Below are 15,617 nucleotides of genomic sequence, written 5' to 3' on the forward strand. Positions count from 1 at the left end.
ATGAAGAAAGCTGTTGGATGGAAATAAGAAAAGATCTTTATATAGGACTGGCAGGTGGTGAGTGAAGAAGGCAGGGAGTCCTGAAAGCAAGGTCTTTGCTGTGCCTTCCCTGCTCATGCCTTGGAGAAGCCCCATAGGCATACGTAGATTTTTTAGTAGGTCCTGTGGATGCAACTTGGGTGTGTTTGTAGTACTCCCTGATGGACTCATCTTCATAACCAAGTGCCTTTTTATTGTCTTCCTAAGGCCAAGAGCAGCAGGACATGTTACTATCTTATAGCTCTTGCTGCACCTGGAAAGGGAGGCAGAGAATGAGGGTGAGGAAGAGCTTTGCTTTACAAAAGCAGTACGGGGACAGCTTTTCTGACACACCCAGGAGGCCTAGGCAGCTTCTCCCTTTGTAAGCAAAACTGTGGCAGCCCTTCCTAGCTACAGAAGTAAAGAGTGGAACCTGATTTCAAACTGAGCCTCCCTGATGGGGGATAGCATGCTTAAGGGTGCCCTCTTGGCAGGCTTGGGTGTTATAAACAAGTGTTAAAAACATTTAGAGCAAAGCGATTATTTTTAAAAGCATGAGATTTATTTTAGGAGCCATTTGAGAGTTGTTCTCTGTGTGTAAAACCTCCTGAAAACAATTTTATCTGACACTGTGGATTTATCTTTTTGAGTAATTTCCTTCGGATTTGGAAAACACAGATAGGATTTTGGAGTCCAAGAGGAAGCCAGCTACTGCAGGGATCATCTCTCCTTATTCATTAAGGCGTTTGGGCAAGCCACATCAGGCAGGTCCTAGAGCCGTGGCCCATTTCCTATTTCTACCTGGGGGAGCAGGTGGGGGCTGGTGGGTGATGTAAAGCAAGTGACACAGGAGTCAGGTCTTAGAATCTATGGGCCACCTCCTATTTCTACCTGGGCAATTGTGTGGCGGGTGTGGAGGGGAGAGTGAAGGGTGCCATATAAAGCAGATGGGACACCAGCAGGGGCTTCAGAGGAAAACTAAACAGATTCCTGCCTCCATCTGCTTCTGTTAGCAGTCGGCTTGCCTTAAGCCCAGCGAAGCAGTAGAAGCAAGGCAGTCCTCCCTGCAGTTGGCTGGCATTGCTGGGGAGGTGGCGGGGCATGGGGCGGTGGTGAGAGCATGCTCAGTAGCCTGGGTTGGCTTCCCTGTGTGTCACTTACAAGCTGTGTGACTCTGGGCAAGCTGGTTAACCTGTGTAATCACTTGGCCTTATCTGTAAACTGGGAGTAGTATTGATGGACACCTCCTAGGGCTTATCTGTAAACTGGGAGTAGTATTGATGGACACCTCCTAGGGCTGTTGTGAATAAGATCACATAAGCAAAGTGCTTGTTCTTTTGCTTGGCTCAGAGTGAGAAATTCAAACTCTGAGTGTCCCTGGATAACTGCAGAAGTATTTAAATTGATCTCCTTCTCTTCTTGTCCCCTTATAATCTTCCCACAAGCAACCAGAATGACCCTTGAAAACATAAAGTATATGATGTCACTCTCCAAAGGCTTCCTATTGCTCTGCCCTCCTGTCCTACGCCCATGCTCCTGCTGTGCTCTAACCCATTGGATGAGTTGTTTCTTGCCACTGCCATTTTTTCTCCACCTGGCACACTCTGCCCTTGATCCCTGCATGGCTGGCTCCCTCCTGAGAGAGGCATCCGCATAGAAAAGTGCTCCCTCTATCACAGTCTATTATACCAGCCTGTTTTGTTTTCCTCACACTCCGAAAATATCCTTTTATTTGTTATTTTTTATATGTTATATGTGTCCTACTCTACCCCTAATGTCGCCTCCTTTCCCTCCCTTAGAATGCAAGCCCTCTAAGGGGTTCTTGTCTTCTTTTTCACAGCTGGGTCCCCAGAACTTTGTGCAATACTTGGCACATGGTAGGTCCTTAGTAAATTGTGGTTGAATCTATGAAAGAATGAAGTTGTCTTGTCCATCCTAGCCTTTCTTCAAAGTCCAACTGAAGACTCAACTCCACTATGAGGTCATTTCTGACCATCTAAATCTCTAGGAATCACTCCTGTGAATCCAGGAGGTATGTGGGATATATTCCATCCATTTTCGTCTTAGCTCATGTCAACAAATTGAGTTGGTGATGTCTCCTCCACAATTTTCACAATTCTAAAATGTAGAGAAAGAAGAAAAGCCTCCAAATTCTTTTTATGAAGCCAGCATAAAACTTGAGGAGTATTGGAGTGAGGGATAGAAAGCAGAACTATTATGTATTTAAACTGTACCTGGAAAAAACCCACAAAATTTATTAAGACCTCATTCAATTATCTGTCATCTATTTCAGATTTTAATAAGATGAAAGAAAAACCTTATGACTTTCCACTGTTGGGAAAAGCAAAAAAAAAAAAAACAAAACAAAGAAAACCTTGTTATTACAGGTTCTACAGATGTGAATATTATAATCCTCTAGCAAAGCAAAGCACGGAACAAAGTGTACCTCACAGAATGGAGACTGGGAGTTTCCAAAGATAATACCTGCATCCTGCAGTGCTCTTGACACCCTTCTAAATGATGGGATTGAGTGCATTTGTTTATCCGTGGCAGCTTAGAGAGCAGTTGACTCCAGCAAAACTGGCTCTCCTCTGCATTCAGCACAAAAAACTCCTTGCCTTAGTTTAACCCTTGGATGCTGGCTTTTAGATATTGGCTATTGACTATCAACTAGTGGCAATCAGGAGCTACAGTTCTTTGGTAATTGTCTGGTGGGGTGGGAGGTTCTTGTGCCACTCAAACTGCTGCAGTAAGACAAAGGCTTAGTCAAAGGGCTCTGAAGGAAACTCACATTTCAAGGTCCTTTTGTTATTGGGTGCTAATGTATTCTGCTCAGAAACTGCAGAAAGGATGGGGTGAAGGAGGGCATATAGAACAGAGAGCATATGCCCCAATTATGTCACCTCTTTACTAAGGATTGTCAATCCAGTCCTTGCTAGTGAAGATATTCATTCATTCATTCAACAAATATTGTTTTTTTCAAAGAAAAATGTCATTTTATTCTTACTCAGAGATGAACTTCTTTTATAACTTTATGATTACAAAAGTAATACATTTAAAGAATAAAACAGAAGTATAAAGAAGAGAAAACAAAACAAAGCACTGTCACTGAAGATAATCACCATTAACATTTTGGATTCCATCTCTGTGGCTTTTCTATGCATTTGTTATCCAGACACATATACTTCCTCATTAGCTGGCTCTGGAGTCCTAGAAAATATTTACCTCGCTCTTCAAATGACTTCTCTCTCTCTCTGTCTTTAAAAAAAAGAAAAAGAAAAAAGCTTTAGTACTATGAGGTTACAGTGAAGAATAAGACAACTGTGATCTTTGCCCTCATGAACCTTTTCTAGTGAGTAAGATATAGGCAATCATTAAGAAGCTTTGATTTGAGAATTATTAGTCCAAAACCTTAGAAGCAGCATTTGCTTTCAACCTTGCTTTTCATGTAGTCTGAAAAATTCAATTTTTATGTAGTCAAATTTATAGACCTTTTTTTCTGTATATTTTTTGGTATTCTTATTATGGTTTAAGAGTCTTCTTCTCTTTCCAAAATATACAGACATATGTGCCTGTTTTCTTCTAGTAATATTATGGTTTATCTAAATCTTCCATACATCTAGGAATTCATTTTGGTGTAGAAGTGAGATTCTAGTATAGAACGTAGCTTTTTTTCATGGACATAAAATGATACATCTATCACAAACTAAATTCTCATAAATATCTTTGGGTTTATTTCTGGACTTTATTATGTTCAAAATATTGGTCTGTTTATTGTTGCAACACAATATTTATATTACTTTTGTACATCTTGTTGGTAAATATCTCTTTTTTACGCACATGTTTTTTATTGCCATGGGTATTTTCACATTAACATTCTTCGAGATAAACTTTAGAATCAGTTTGTTTCCTTAAGAAATTTTGATTGTAGATATATTAAATTTATAAATTAATTTAGGAGTATTTACATCTTTATACTATTGCCTTTTTTTATCCAAACAAAATATGCTCTTAATTTATTCATCTTCTCTTCATTATATCAGAATTTTAGAGTTTCTTCTTTTGATTTAATTTTATTCCTAACAATTATATTCCTATTATAAATGGATCTTTCTGCATTACATTTTCTCAGTAGCTGTTGTTTGAATATAGAAATCTATTTTTTATACATTACTTTTGTGGTGGTCTCCTTATTGAAGTTGCCTATTATTTTAAACAAGTTTTAATTGGTATTCTTTGATTTTATAAGTTTAAAATATATGTCATATGCAAATTATTTCCACCTTTCTGACATTCATACCTCTCTTTGTTTTCTTGATTAAGTGGGATGCTAGTGCATTTAGCAGTGTATTGTGTAATAACATGGTAACTAAAATACTTATTTTATTTCTAACATTAATGAAAATACAGTAGTTCTAATTTTCTAAATCATTAAACATGACACTGGCTCTTATTTGTTTTTGTTTTTGTTATTGATTATTGAGACAGATCTTGCTCTGTCACGCAGGCTGGAGTGCAGTGCTGGGATCTCGGCTCACTGCAACCTCTACCTCCTGGGTTCAAGCGATTCTCATGCCTCAGCCTCCCAAGTAGCTGGGACCACAGGTGCATGGCACCACACCCAGCTAATTTTTGTATTTTTAGTAGAGACAGGGTTTCACTATGTTTGCCAGGCTGGTTTCAAACTCCTGGGCTTAAGTGATCTGCCCACCTCAGCCTCCCAAAGTGCTGGAATTACAGGCATGAGCCATTGTGCCCAGCCAACACTGGGTCTTATTTGATGTTAGTTTTCTATCATACGCATAATATATATGTGCATATGAATATATATAATCTTAAGGATATATTCATTGGAATTGATGTTGAATGTTTAATGCCTTTTGGCATTAAGAAGGTCAAATACTATTTTACCTTTGATATATGAATTCTAGTATTGAGTCATCTTTGTGTTTCTTGATGATAAATTTTTCTTTTAATGTTGAATTTCATTTGACAGCATTTTATTTAGGATTTGAGTATACCATTCACAAATTATATTAGTCTATGGTTTTCTTTATGCATTTCATCTCTGTCAGATTTTGGCATTCATTTTATGCTAGCTTCATGAAAATACTTTGGATATTTTTATTCTTTCTCTGTTTTACAATTGTGAAAATGGTAGAAGAGTTATATTGTTAAAGTTTTAAAAGCATGATCCTTGATGTCATTGGAACCTTGCTTGTTTATGCAGCGGTAGGGTGATGGTTATGGGTGAAATTTTTCTCTATTTATTCCGGGGCTATTTGTCATTTCAGACTTTCTCTTTGAGTTGATTTTGGCAACTTGATTTTTTAATTGTTTTAGAAAATAATTTTACCCAAAGTTGTATAAAATATTTTTCCAAAGTTTAAAATTAGGACTTGAAAATAATGATCAATTGCCCTCAATCCTATAATCTAACCAGTGTTAATGGTGGTGGGATGTTATTTCATCATCTCTCCATGAATATCTACAGATAGAAGGATATGTGGATGGATGGATGGATGGATGGGTGATGTGGTTTGGCTCTGTGTCCCCACCCAAATCTCATCTTGTAGCTCCCATAATTCCCACGTGTTGTGGGAGGGACCTGGTGGGAGATGATTGAATCATAGGGGGAGGTCTTTCCTGTACTGTTCTTGTGATAGTGAATGAGTCTCATGAGATCTCATGATTTTAAAAATGGGAGTTTCCCTGCACAAGCTCTCTTGTCTTGTCTGACACCATGTGAAATGTGCCTTTCACCTTCCACCATGATTGTGAGGCCTCCCTAGCTATGTGGAATTATAAGTCCAATAAACCTCTTCCTTTTGTAAATTGCCCAGTCTTGGGTATGTCTTTATCTGTAGCATGAAAACAGACTAATACAATGGGTAGGTAGATAAATGGATAGAAATTATCATTATAAGAAATGATCTTAATATGCACAATTTTAATAAAATATTAAAATTAATATAAAATATTAATTTTACTTGAATTTAACAGAATAAAAATAACTTGAAGGAAAACTAAAGGAATTACAGAATTTTAATTCTGAAAAAAGTAATTCTTTACTGTTAAAAATATCAGTTCTAAAGGATTCTTCCAAGATTAAGGAAAGGGGATTTAAAAAATGACAAAAAAGTTGAAGAATTTTTTTTAACCAAATGGTACAGGTTTAGGTAGTAAAGATGCATTCTGAGATATGAATGGTGAGATAATTAGTATTACATCTCTTCCCACCTCCCATCTCCCTGCTTTCCAGTTTTTGTTGTTTATATTATTTTTTCTTTGTCAGAGTTTATTACTTTTCCATTTTGATCTGTAGCCAAAATCCCCTTAGAATTTCAGTCTAAGTCCTATATTTACCTGAATTCGCTCTTCATCCATGGTTGTTTTTCACCTCAGTTTCTGTATTCTTTGTTTTTTTTCTTGTGATTCATTCTTGATTGGCTGAATTTTATTGTTAAGGAGCTACTTTCAAGAGGGACTTAAAGGAGTCTTACACCCTCAACTTTTTCATTTTGGAATTGTCTATCTGTTGCCTTTATATTGGGAAACAAATTCACTGCATACAAGATTTTGCAACCCACTTTTTTCTCTTGAGACCTTGTAAAATTTATTAAATGGCTGCATAATAGTTCATGGAATGGACCTTACTTATGTAATATTCTTGTCAAACATATACAATTTGAATTTAACCATAAGATAATAGGAGGCAAACTAAAACTGAGAGACATCCTGTAAATAACTAGCCTGTACTTTTTGAAAAATCTAAAAAGACATGATAACCCAATGCATTATGTTATTCTGGATTAGATTCAGGACTGGAAAAAAATGTCTATAAATGCTTATTACCTGGATGATGGGATCTATACTTTAAATCTCAGCATCATGCAATATACCTATGGAACAAACTTGCACATACACCCTTTATTTCTAAAATCAAAGTTGAAAAAAATAATTTTTGCTGAATACCAAGGCTTAAACCAAAACAGAAAATATTTCAGTTTGTTTTTCATTTTTTGTATTAAAATACTTATGAACATCAAAACATGCTAAAACTATTGGGTAAAAATTTGATGAGAAACAGTATGTATGCAAAATCTCAAAGTATCTCCCCACAGATTATAAAAGGAGAGCTTTTACAGTGAGGAAAGCTGGCAGACAGTACTTTAACCAAGGAATCAACATTAACATCAGTCATAACAGAACACTATTATCCTCCTGATGTAAGTCACTAAGAAGGACACAATATCACTTACATAATATGTTATTTTATTTTGAGACAAGGTCTTTCTTTGTTGCCCAGGCTGGAGTGCAGTGGTGCGATCATGGCTCACTGTAGCCTCAACCTCCCGGGCTCAGAAGAACCACCCACCTTAGCCTCCTGAGAAGCTGGGACTACAGACACACACCACCACACTTGGCTCATCTTTGGGGGAATTTTTTGTAGACATGGGGTTTCGCCATGTTGCCCAGGCTGGTCTCCAACTCCTGAGTTCAAACAATCCACCTGCCTTGGCCTCCCAAAATGCTGGGATTACAGGTGTGAGCCGTGGTACCCAGCCAGGATCAGAAATATTTAGACTATCACTCTAGTCCTCTGCCTTAGCTATTGTATGACTTAATCTCAACTACCAGCTTTAAAGTCCATGAGTTCAAATTCTTGGGAGAAATAGTTGAATTGGTCACTGTCCAACCAATGGATTGGTTTTCCCTGATTCAGATGCCTGTAGAGGTTATGTATTACAATTATGGCTGCAGGAGACTATCTTTGTAAGGGGAAATTCTCCGAAAACAAATATGTGGGGTTGGCAGGCATCCTAAATAATGTGTAGTAAGATTTTTGCAATATTGTCTTTCAGCCTAAGAACAATGTAGGTCTCTTCATTTATTCAAATCTTTTCTTAAGGCCTTTCATAGAGTTTTTAGTGAAACAAATTGTCTCTAAATATATATTTAGGTATCTTATGCTTTTTGTTATTTTGGTTATTTTGAATAAAATCTTTTTTCCCAGTATATGTATCTGCATGATTAAATGGTTCTTATTTCTTTATATATAGCAATTAGTTTTCATATTTAATTTTAACGACCTACTTTATTTATTTATTTATTTATTTATTTATTTATTTATTTATTTATTTTAAATCATAGCTCAAAGGCTTGCAGGCAGGCTGTTTATTTTTAATTTTTAATTTTTTTGTTTATGAGATGGAGACTCACTCTGTCACCCAGGCTGGAGTGCAGTGGTGCGATCTCGGCTCACTGCAACCTTTGCCTCCTGGGTTCAAGCGATTCTCCCGCCTCAGCCTCCTGAGTAGCTGGGACTACAGGCACACGCCACCATGTCTGGCTAATTTTTTTGTATTTTTAGTAGAAACAGGGTTTCACTATGTTGGTCAGGCTGGTCTTGAACTCCTGACCTTAAATGATTCACCTCCCTCGGCCTCCCAAAGTGCTGGGATTACACACGTGAGCCACCATGCCTGGCCAGCTTATTTTTAAGTTTTTAATTTTTATATATTTAGGAGTACAAGGGCAGACTTCTTACATGCATATATGGCATACTGATAAAGTCTGGGCTTTTAGTGTACCCATCACCCGAAACCCCTATTTAATTTTCTGAATATTTCTGTTTATCAGTTGTATAGCGTCATGTTATCTGCAAATAAAAAAAATTGTCTTTTTTATAGTATGTAGCCCTATATTTTATTCTATAAAAATATCAACATATTTATTATGGTCAGTAAGAAACCAGTACATTTATTTTCATTTTGTAAACCAAGGAAAAGGACAGAACTATCTTACTACCTTTAGGCAGGTCTAAAAAAAGTGTGAAACAAGATATTGAACTTCTTGTTGAACTTAACTGGAAATAATTTGGCCTACCAACAAAACTGCCATCCATCCTTCCATCCATCCACCCGTTGAATAAATGTTTACTTTGTGCCTCTTCCATGCTGTTGATCCTTGTGGATACAATAAGAAAGACACAGTCCCTGACCTTAAAGATTTGTCAGTGTTTTTAGCCATTGGCCATACTGAAATCTTCATGTTTCTCAAGATTTTCAATTTGCCTTTGCAGCTCAGGGAGCCAATGGTACTCTGGAGAACCCAGCCCTGGACACAAGTCTGTTGGAGGAATTCTTGGGCAATGACTTTGATTTGGGGGCCTTGTAAGTAATGAGAGCACTGCTCTCTAGCTGATGTTTAAAATATTATGAAGTGATTAAATGAGCTAAGAAGTGTTCCCTCCTCTCCTGTTTTCCAAAATAACTTGGGTAGAGTTGATATTATTATGTCTATGGATCTTTGACAAATATCACCACTGCAGAATTTTCTTTGTGAGAAATTCCACTCACTCCTCACCTCCATCTGCAAATTCAGTATATTTAATAGATATGGAGCTATTCAGGTTATCTATTGATAGTAATCAGCTTAGGCAGTTTGTGTCTTTCAGTGAATTTGTCCATTTCAACTAAGTTGTCAAATTCATCAGCATAAAGTTCTTCATATTCCCTTATACTTTTAATGTCTGTGGGATCTATAGTGATGATTCATTTGTTGTTCTTGATGTCAGTAACTTGTCTTTTTTTTTTTTTCTTGGTTAATCTGACATGATGTTTATCAGTTTTCTTAATCTCTCAAAGTACCAGCTTTTGGTTAAAGTTAAATTCTTACTTTTTGTTTTCTATTTCATTGATTTCTGCTCTTATTTTCTGGTATTAATATAGGCACTCTAGCCTTTTTTATTTTTAATTTACATCTACTGAAGTTCAAATTTTTGTATAAATTTCTATGAGTTTTGACAAGTTCATAGTAATATAACCACTACCATTATCATAACATACAACACTGAAAAATTTCCCTATGCCATTCATTTGTGATCAGACTCACCATCTACACTGTCCCCTGGTAATCACTGGTCTGTTTTTTGCTCCTATGGTTTTGATTTATTTCAGAATGTGACATAAATGAAACCATACAGTATATAACACTTCGAGTCTGCCTCCTTTCATTTAGCATAATATCTTTGATCAATATTTCATTCCTTTTTTGTTACAGAGAAAGATACCTTTAAGTGGTCATAACAGTTTGTTTAGCCATTTATCTGTTCAAGGACATTTGAATTATTTCCAGTTTTGGCAACTGTAAATCATGCTTCTATAAATATTTAAGTATGGGTTTTTGTGTGATCAATAGTTTAAATTTCTCTATGGTAAATACTTAGGATAAGAACTGCTGGATCATGTTGTAAATGTAAGCTTAACTGTAAAAATATCCACATTTTGTAGAGTGGTGGTACCACTTTGTGTTGCTAGCAATGCATGAGATATCCAGTTGCTTCTCTTCATTGCCAATTCTTGGGTATTATGAGTTTAAAATTGTTTTTATTATAGCCATTCTAATTGGTTTGTCGTGACATATCATGTATTAATGTGCATTTTTCTAATAACTAATGATGTTGAACATCATTTTATGTACTAGTTCACCATTTATACATTTTCTTTGGTGAAGTGTTAATTCAAATCTTTTGCCCATTTTTAAAAATTGGGGTTGTTTTCTTTAAGTTTAGAAAAATTTTTAGATATTCTGGATATAAAAAGTTTGTTAGCTATGTTATTCATGAATATTTTCTCCAAGTTTGTCACTTATGTTTTTATAATCTTAACAGTGTTTTTCTCAGAGTAAAAGTTTTAATTTTGATGATGTCCAATTTATTGAATTTTTCTTATATGGCTTATGGTTTATAGCTAAGAAATATAGACTTTACCTAATCCAAGTTCCCAAAGATTTTCTTTTAAAAGTTTTAGAGTTTTATATTTAGGTCTATGATCCATTTTGATTTTTTTTTTGTATAAGGCTTGAGATATAGATTTATATTAGTTTCTTTGTATGTGGGTGTCCAATTATCCTGGAATCATTTGTCAAATAACTTTCTTTCATTAAATTGCCTTTGCACAGTTGTAAAAAATCAATTGACAAAATATATGTGGGTCTGTTTCTAGACTCTTCATTCCTTTCCATTGATCTATGTGCCTATCATTTTGCCAACACAACATTATCTTGATTACTGTACGTGATCTTTATTACATGTATTTATTACATATAAAGTACACAGGCACTTTATTATAAGCCTTAAAATCATATAGTGTAAGTCCTCTGAAGTTTTCTTCTGTTTCAATATTGTCTTGGCTATTCTAGTTTCTTTGACTTCCGACAGAAACACTAGAATTAGCTTGTCAATATTTAAACAATTCTTCTGGGATTTTGTTTAAAATTTTATTAAACCTAGTGATCTATCCAAGGAGACTTAACATTCTAACAAAATCGAGCCTTCCAATCTATAAACATGGTATATCTCTCTATTTATTGAGGGCTTCTTTGATTTCTTTCATCAGTGTTTTATAGTTTTCAACATAAAAATACTGCACATATTTTCCTAAATATTTCATGTTCTTCTTTGAACATCATGGTTTTTTTTCAATTTTTAGTTCCAATTATTCATCATTAGTATATAGAAATATTGATTTTTATATATTGGGCTTGAAATCTTAATTAAGTCATTTATTAGTTATAATAACTTTTTAAAATATATATTTCTTGGGATATTCTATGTTGACAGTCATGTCATCTGCAAATTGAGACAGTTGTATGTCTTTCTTTTCAAACTGTATATCTTTTGACACTTTTTTGCCTTACTGAGCTAGGTTAAGACCTGGGTATAGTATTGAATAAAGAAATAGTGAGACTAGACATATTTGCCTTGTCCGTGACCTTGGAGGGGAAGCATTTAGTTTTTAAGTGTAGTGTTAGTGATACATTTTTTTTAACCACGCCCTTCATTTGCTTAAGAAGGTTCTCTTCCACTGTTAGTTTGCTGATAATTGTTATCATAAATGGATGTTGAATTTTGTCAATTTTTTTCTGTATTTGTTGATTATATGTTTTTTCTTCCCATCTGTTAATATAATGGATTACTTTGCTTAGTTTTTGACTATTGAACTGCCTTGTATTCCTGGAATAAACCTCAGTTAATTGTGATATGTTATCTTTTGATACAATGCTGGATTCAATTTGGTAAAATTTTGTTGAGCATTTTGCATCTATGTTTATAAGAATATTGATCGCAGTTTTGTTTTTTTATATTTTATTTTTTCTGGGTTTGGTATCACAGCAACTATACCCTTCTTAAATTCATTGGGAAATTCCCTCACTTAAATTCTCTGGATGAGATAGTGTAGAATTGGATTTATTTCTTGCCTAAATGTTTGGTAGCATTAATCAGCAAAATAATCTGTTCCTTTGCTTTGTTGGAGGGCCTTCAATACAAATTTAATTTATTTAGTAGATTCAGGGCTATTTATGGTATCTCATTCTACTTAAGTGAGTTAGCTTGTTTTACTTTTTTCCCAAGGAATTGATCAATGTTATCTAATTTGTTAAATTTATGGCCATAGAGTTATTCATAGTATTTTTTATTAACCTTTTAATCTCTGAAGAGTCTGTAGTGACATTCCCTCTTTTGTTCTTCATATTGGTAATTTCTTTTTTTCTTCTCTCCGTAATCAATGTGGACATTTATCAATTTTGTTGATTGATTCAAATAGGTGGCTTTTGATGTCATTGATTTTCTCTATGGTGTTTGTTTTCAGTTTCACTGACTTCTACTCTTATTTTTATTATTTTGTTCCTTATGCTTAATTTGGGTTTAGTTTGCTCTTATTTTTCTAGTTCTTTAGAGTGGGAAGTGAGTTCATGATTTGAGATTATTCTTTGTTTTCTGATTTAAGCATTCAATGCTGTACATTTCCCTCTCTATGTGGCTTTAGCTGCCTCACTCAGTTTTTGATATACTGTATATATATATTTTTTTCAGTTCAAAATACTTTCAAATTTCTTTTGAGAAATTTTATTTGACTTTCTTTGACTCATGGGTTGCTGGAAATATATTATGTAACTTCCAAATGTTTGGAAATTTTCCATATATTTTTCTGTGACTGGTTTCTAGTTTAATTCCATTATGAACAGAGAACATCCTTTGTATGATTTCAAATTTTGTTAAGGTTTGCTTTATGACCCAGAATATGATTTATCTTGATGAATATTACATATGCACTTGAAAGAATGCTCACTTGCTGTTGTTAGATAGTATTCTATAAATATCACTTAGGTCAAGTTGGTTGACATTCTTGTTCAGGTCCTCTATATCCTTGCTGATTGCTTTCTACTAATTTTATCTATGACAGTGACAGAAATGTTGAAGTCTTCAAGTGTGATTGTGGATGTTTCTACTTCTCCTTCAATTCTATTGGATTTTGTGAAAGCATAATTGTATTGAATTGAAAAGTTATGTGGTTAAGTATAAACACATTTAGTATTGTTTTGTCTTTCTGGTGAACTTAGTCTTTTATCAGAGTGATGTTCCTTTCTATCTCCTTTTTTCTTATTCTGAACTCTATTTGGTCTGATATTAATCTAGCCACTGCAGCTCTCTTTTTTTTCTTTTCTTCAACTTTGATTTTAAGTTCATATGCAGGATGTACAGACTTGTTACATAGATAAACGTGTGCCTAGGTGGTTTGCTGCAAGGATCATCCCATCACCTAGGTATTCAGCCCAGCATCCATTAGCTATTCTTCCTGATGCTCTCCATCTGCCCCCCACGCCTGGGCCCCCCAATGGGCTCCAGTGTGTGTTGTTCCCCCTTGTGTTCATGTGTTCTCATAATTCAGCTCCCACTTATAAGTGAGGACACGTGGTGTTTGGTTTTCCATTTCTGCGTTAGTTTGCTGAGGATAATGACTTCCAACTCCATCCATGTCCCTTCAGAGGACATGATCTCATTCCTTTTTATGGCTGTATAGTATTCCATGGTGTATATTACCACACTTTCTTTATCCATTCTATCATCGATGGACATTTAGGTTGATTCCATGTTTTTGCTATTGTGAATAGTTTCGGCTCTCTTTTGATTAGTGTTTGTGTTGTATATCTTTTGCCATCCTTTAATTTTAACCTATACATATCAAATTAGTTTTTTTATTCAGCATATCATTGGGTATTTTTCTCTATCTAATTGGACAATTTCTGTCTCAACTTAGACAATTTATATTTAAATTAATTATTGATACGTTTGGATTTGAGTCTATCTTTTTCTTTTAAAAAATGTCCGTCCCCTCTGCTTCTTGTACTTCTTTTCCCCCTTTCCTGCCCTCTTTTAAATTGTTTGAAGATTTTTAGTATTCCATCTTAATATATTAATTGCCTTTTAAACTCTTTATATAGATTTATTTTCAGTGGTAACTCGAGGGACAACAATCTACATACCTAACCTCTTGTAGTCAATTTAAAGATATTTTATCACTTCACGTGAAAAGTAGAAAGCTTATAGCCATAAAAGTCCTATTTCTCTTTCCCTTTTATATTGTAGCTATCATGTGTATTGCATCTATATATATTTAAAACTCTATGAGACAATGCTATAATCTTTGGTTTCAACACTCATGTATACGTTGAGGAACTTAAGAGAGAAAAAATAGGCTATTACATTCACCCAAGCATTTACCATTTTTGTTGATCTTCTTCATTTGGGAAGTTCCACAATTCTTTCTGGCATCATTCTTCTTCCGCCTTAGGAACTCCCTTCAGAATTTCATTTAGAGCAGATTTGTTGGTGATAGACTTTGTTAGTTTTCCTCTACTGAAAATGTCTTTATTTCAACTTCATTTTTAAAAGACATTTTTGCTGAATATAAAATACTTGGTCGTTAGAGTTTTTTCCTCCCACAGCATTTAAAAACTGTTGACCCACTGCCTTCTAGCCTCCATGGTTTCTGATGAAAAATAAGCAGCTATTTGAATCATTGTTCCCTTGTATGTAATACATCATTTTTCTCCATCTGCAAGATATTTTCTTTATCTTTGGTATTCAGCAGTTTGATTATATGTTTCTAGGTATGAGCATTTTTTTATATTATACTGTTTGGGATTTGCTCAAATTCAAATCTGTAAATGTATAGTTTTGACCACATCTGGGAAATTTGTAGCCATCATTTTTTAACATTTATTTTTCTTTACCAGTGTCTTTCTTTTTCCATTCTAGAACTCCAAGAATGCAAATGTTAGACCTTTGATATTTTGCACAGGTCACTGAGACTCAGTTCATTTTTTTTTCAATCTTTTTTCTCTCTGTTGGTTATATTGGACAATTTCTATTGATTTGACTTTAAGTTCACTGACTCTCCACTGTCACTGTCATCTCCGTTCTGTTATTGAGCCCACCTCAGCATACCTGCAAATGCCCCTACCCTCCTAAGACAGAGAGTGAAACCAGGCCTGAATCCTCAATAGTAGTGGAGAAACCTGTATGCAGATATTTCTGGTACCTGGCTCTTATTACTGTCTGCCAACAGAAACTTCCTTGGCAAGAAACTATGGGAAGAAGGTGAGTTCAACTACACACAGACACAGACACACACAGAGACACACACACACACACACACACACACACACACACACACATACATACAGAGCTAGTAGGTTGCCAAATGTCTGAGCCCACACTCTGAGCTGGCTGTTGTGTGCTAGGCACTGCA

At 35.1% G+C, this 15,617-nt stretch overlaps 1 protein-coding gene across 1 annotated transcript in view; it reads left to right on the forward strand.

Annotated features, from left to right (window-relative positions):
• Positions 1–15,617, forward strand: part of MYRFL (myelin regulatory factor like) — a 124,211-nt gene that overhangs the window by 19,010 nt on the left and 89,584 nt on the right. Inside the window, exon 2 of the mRNA XM_032170723.2 lies at positions 9,104–9,194. Coding sequence (XP_032026614.1) covers positions 9,104–9,194 — 91 coding nt within the window. The remainder of the gene's footprint in view (positions 1–9,103; positions 9,195–15,617) is intronic.

Source organism: Hylobates moloch, unplaced genomic scaffold (assembly GCF_009828535.3).
Source record: "Hylobates moloch isolate HMO894 unplaced genomic scaffold, HMol_V3 SCAFFOLD_12, whole genome shotgun sequence".
In the NCBI taxonomy this organism is placed as follows: domain Eukaryota; kingdom Metazoa; phylum Chordata; class Mammalia; order Primates; family Hylobatidae; genus Hylobates; species Hylobates moloch.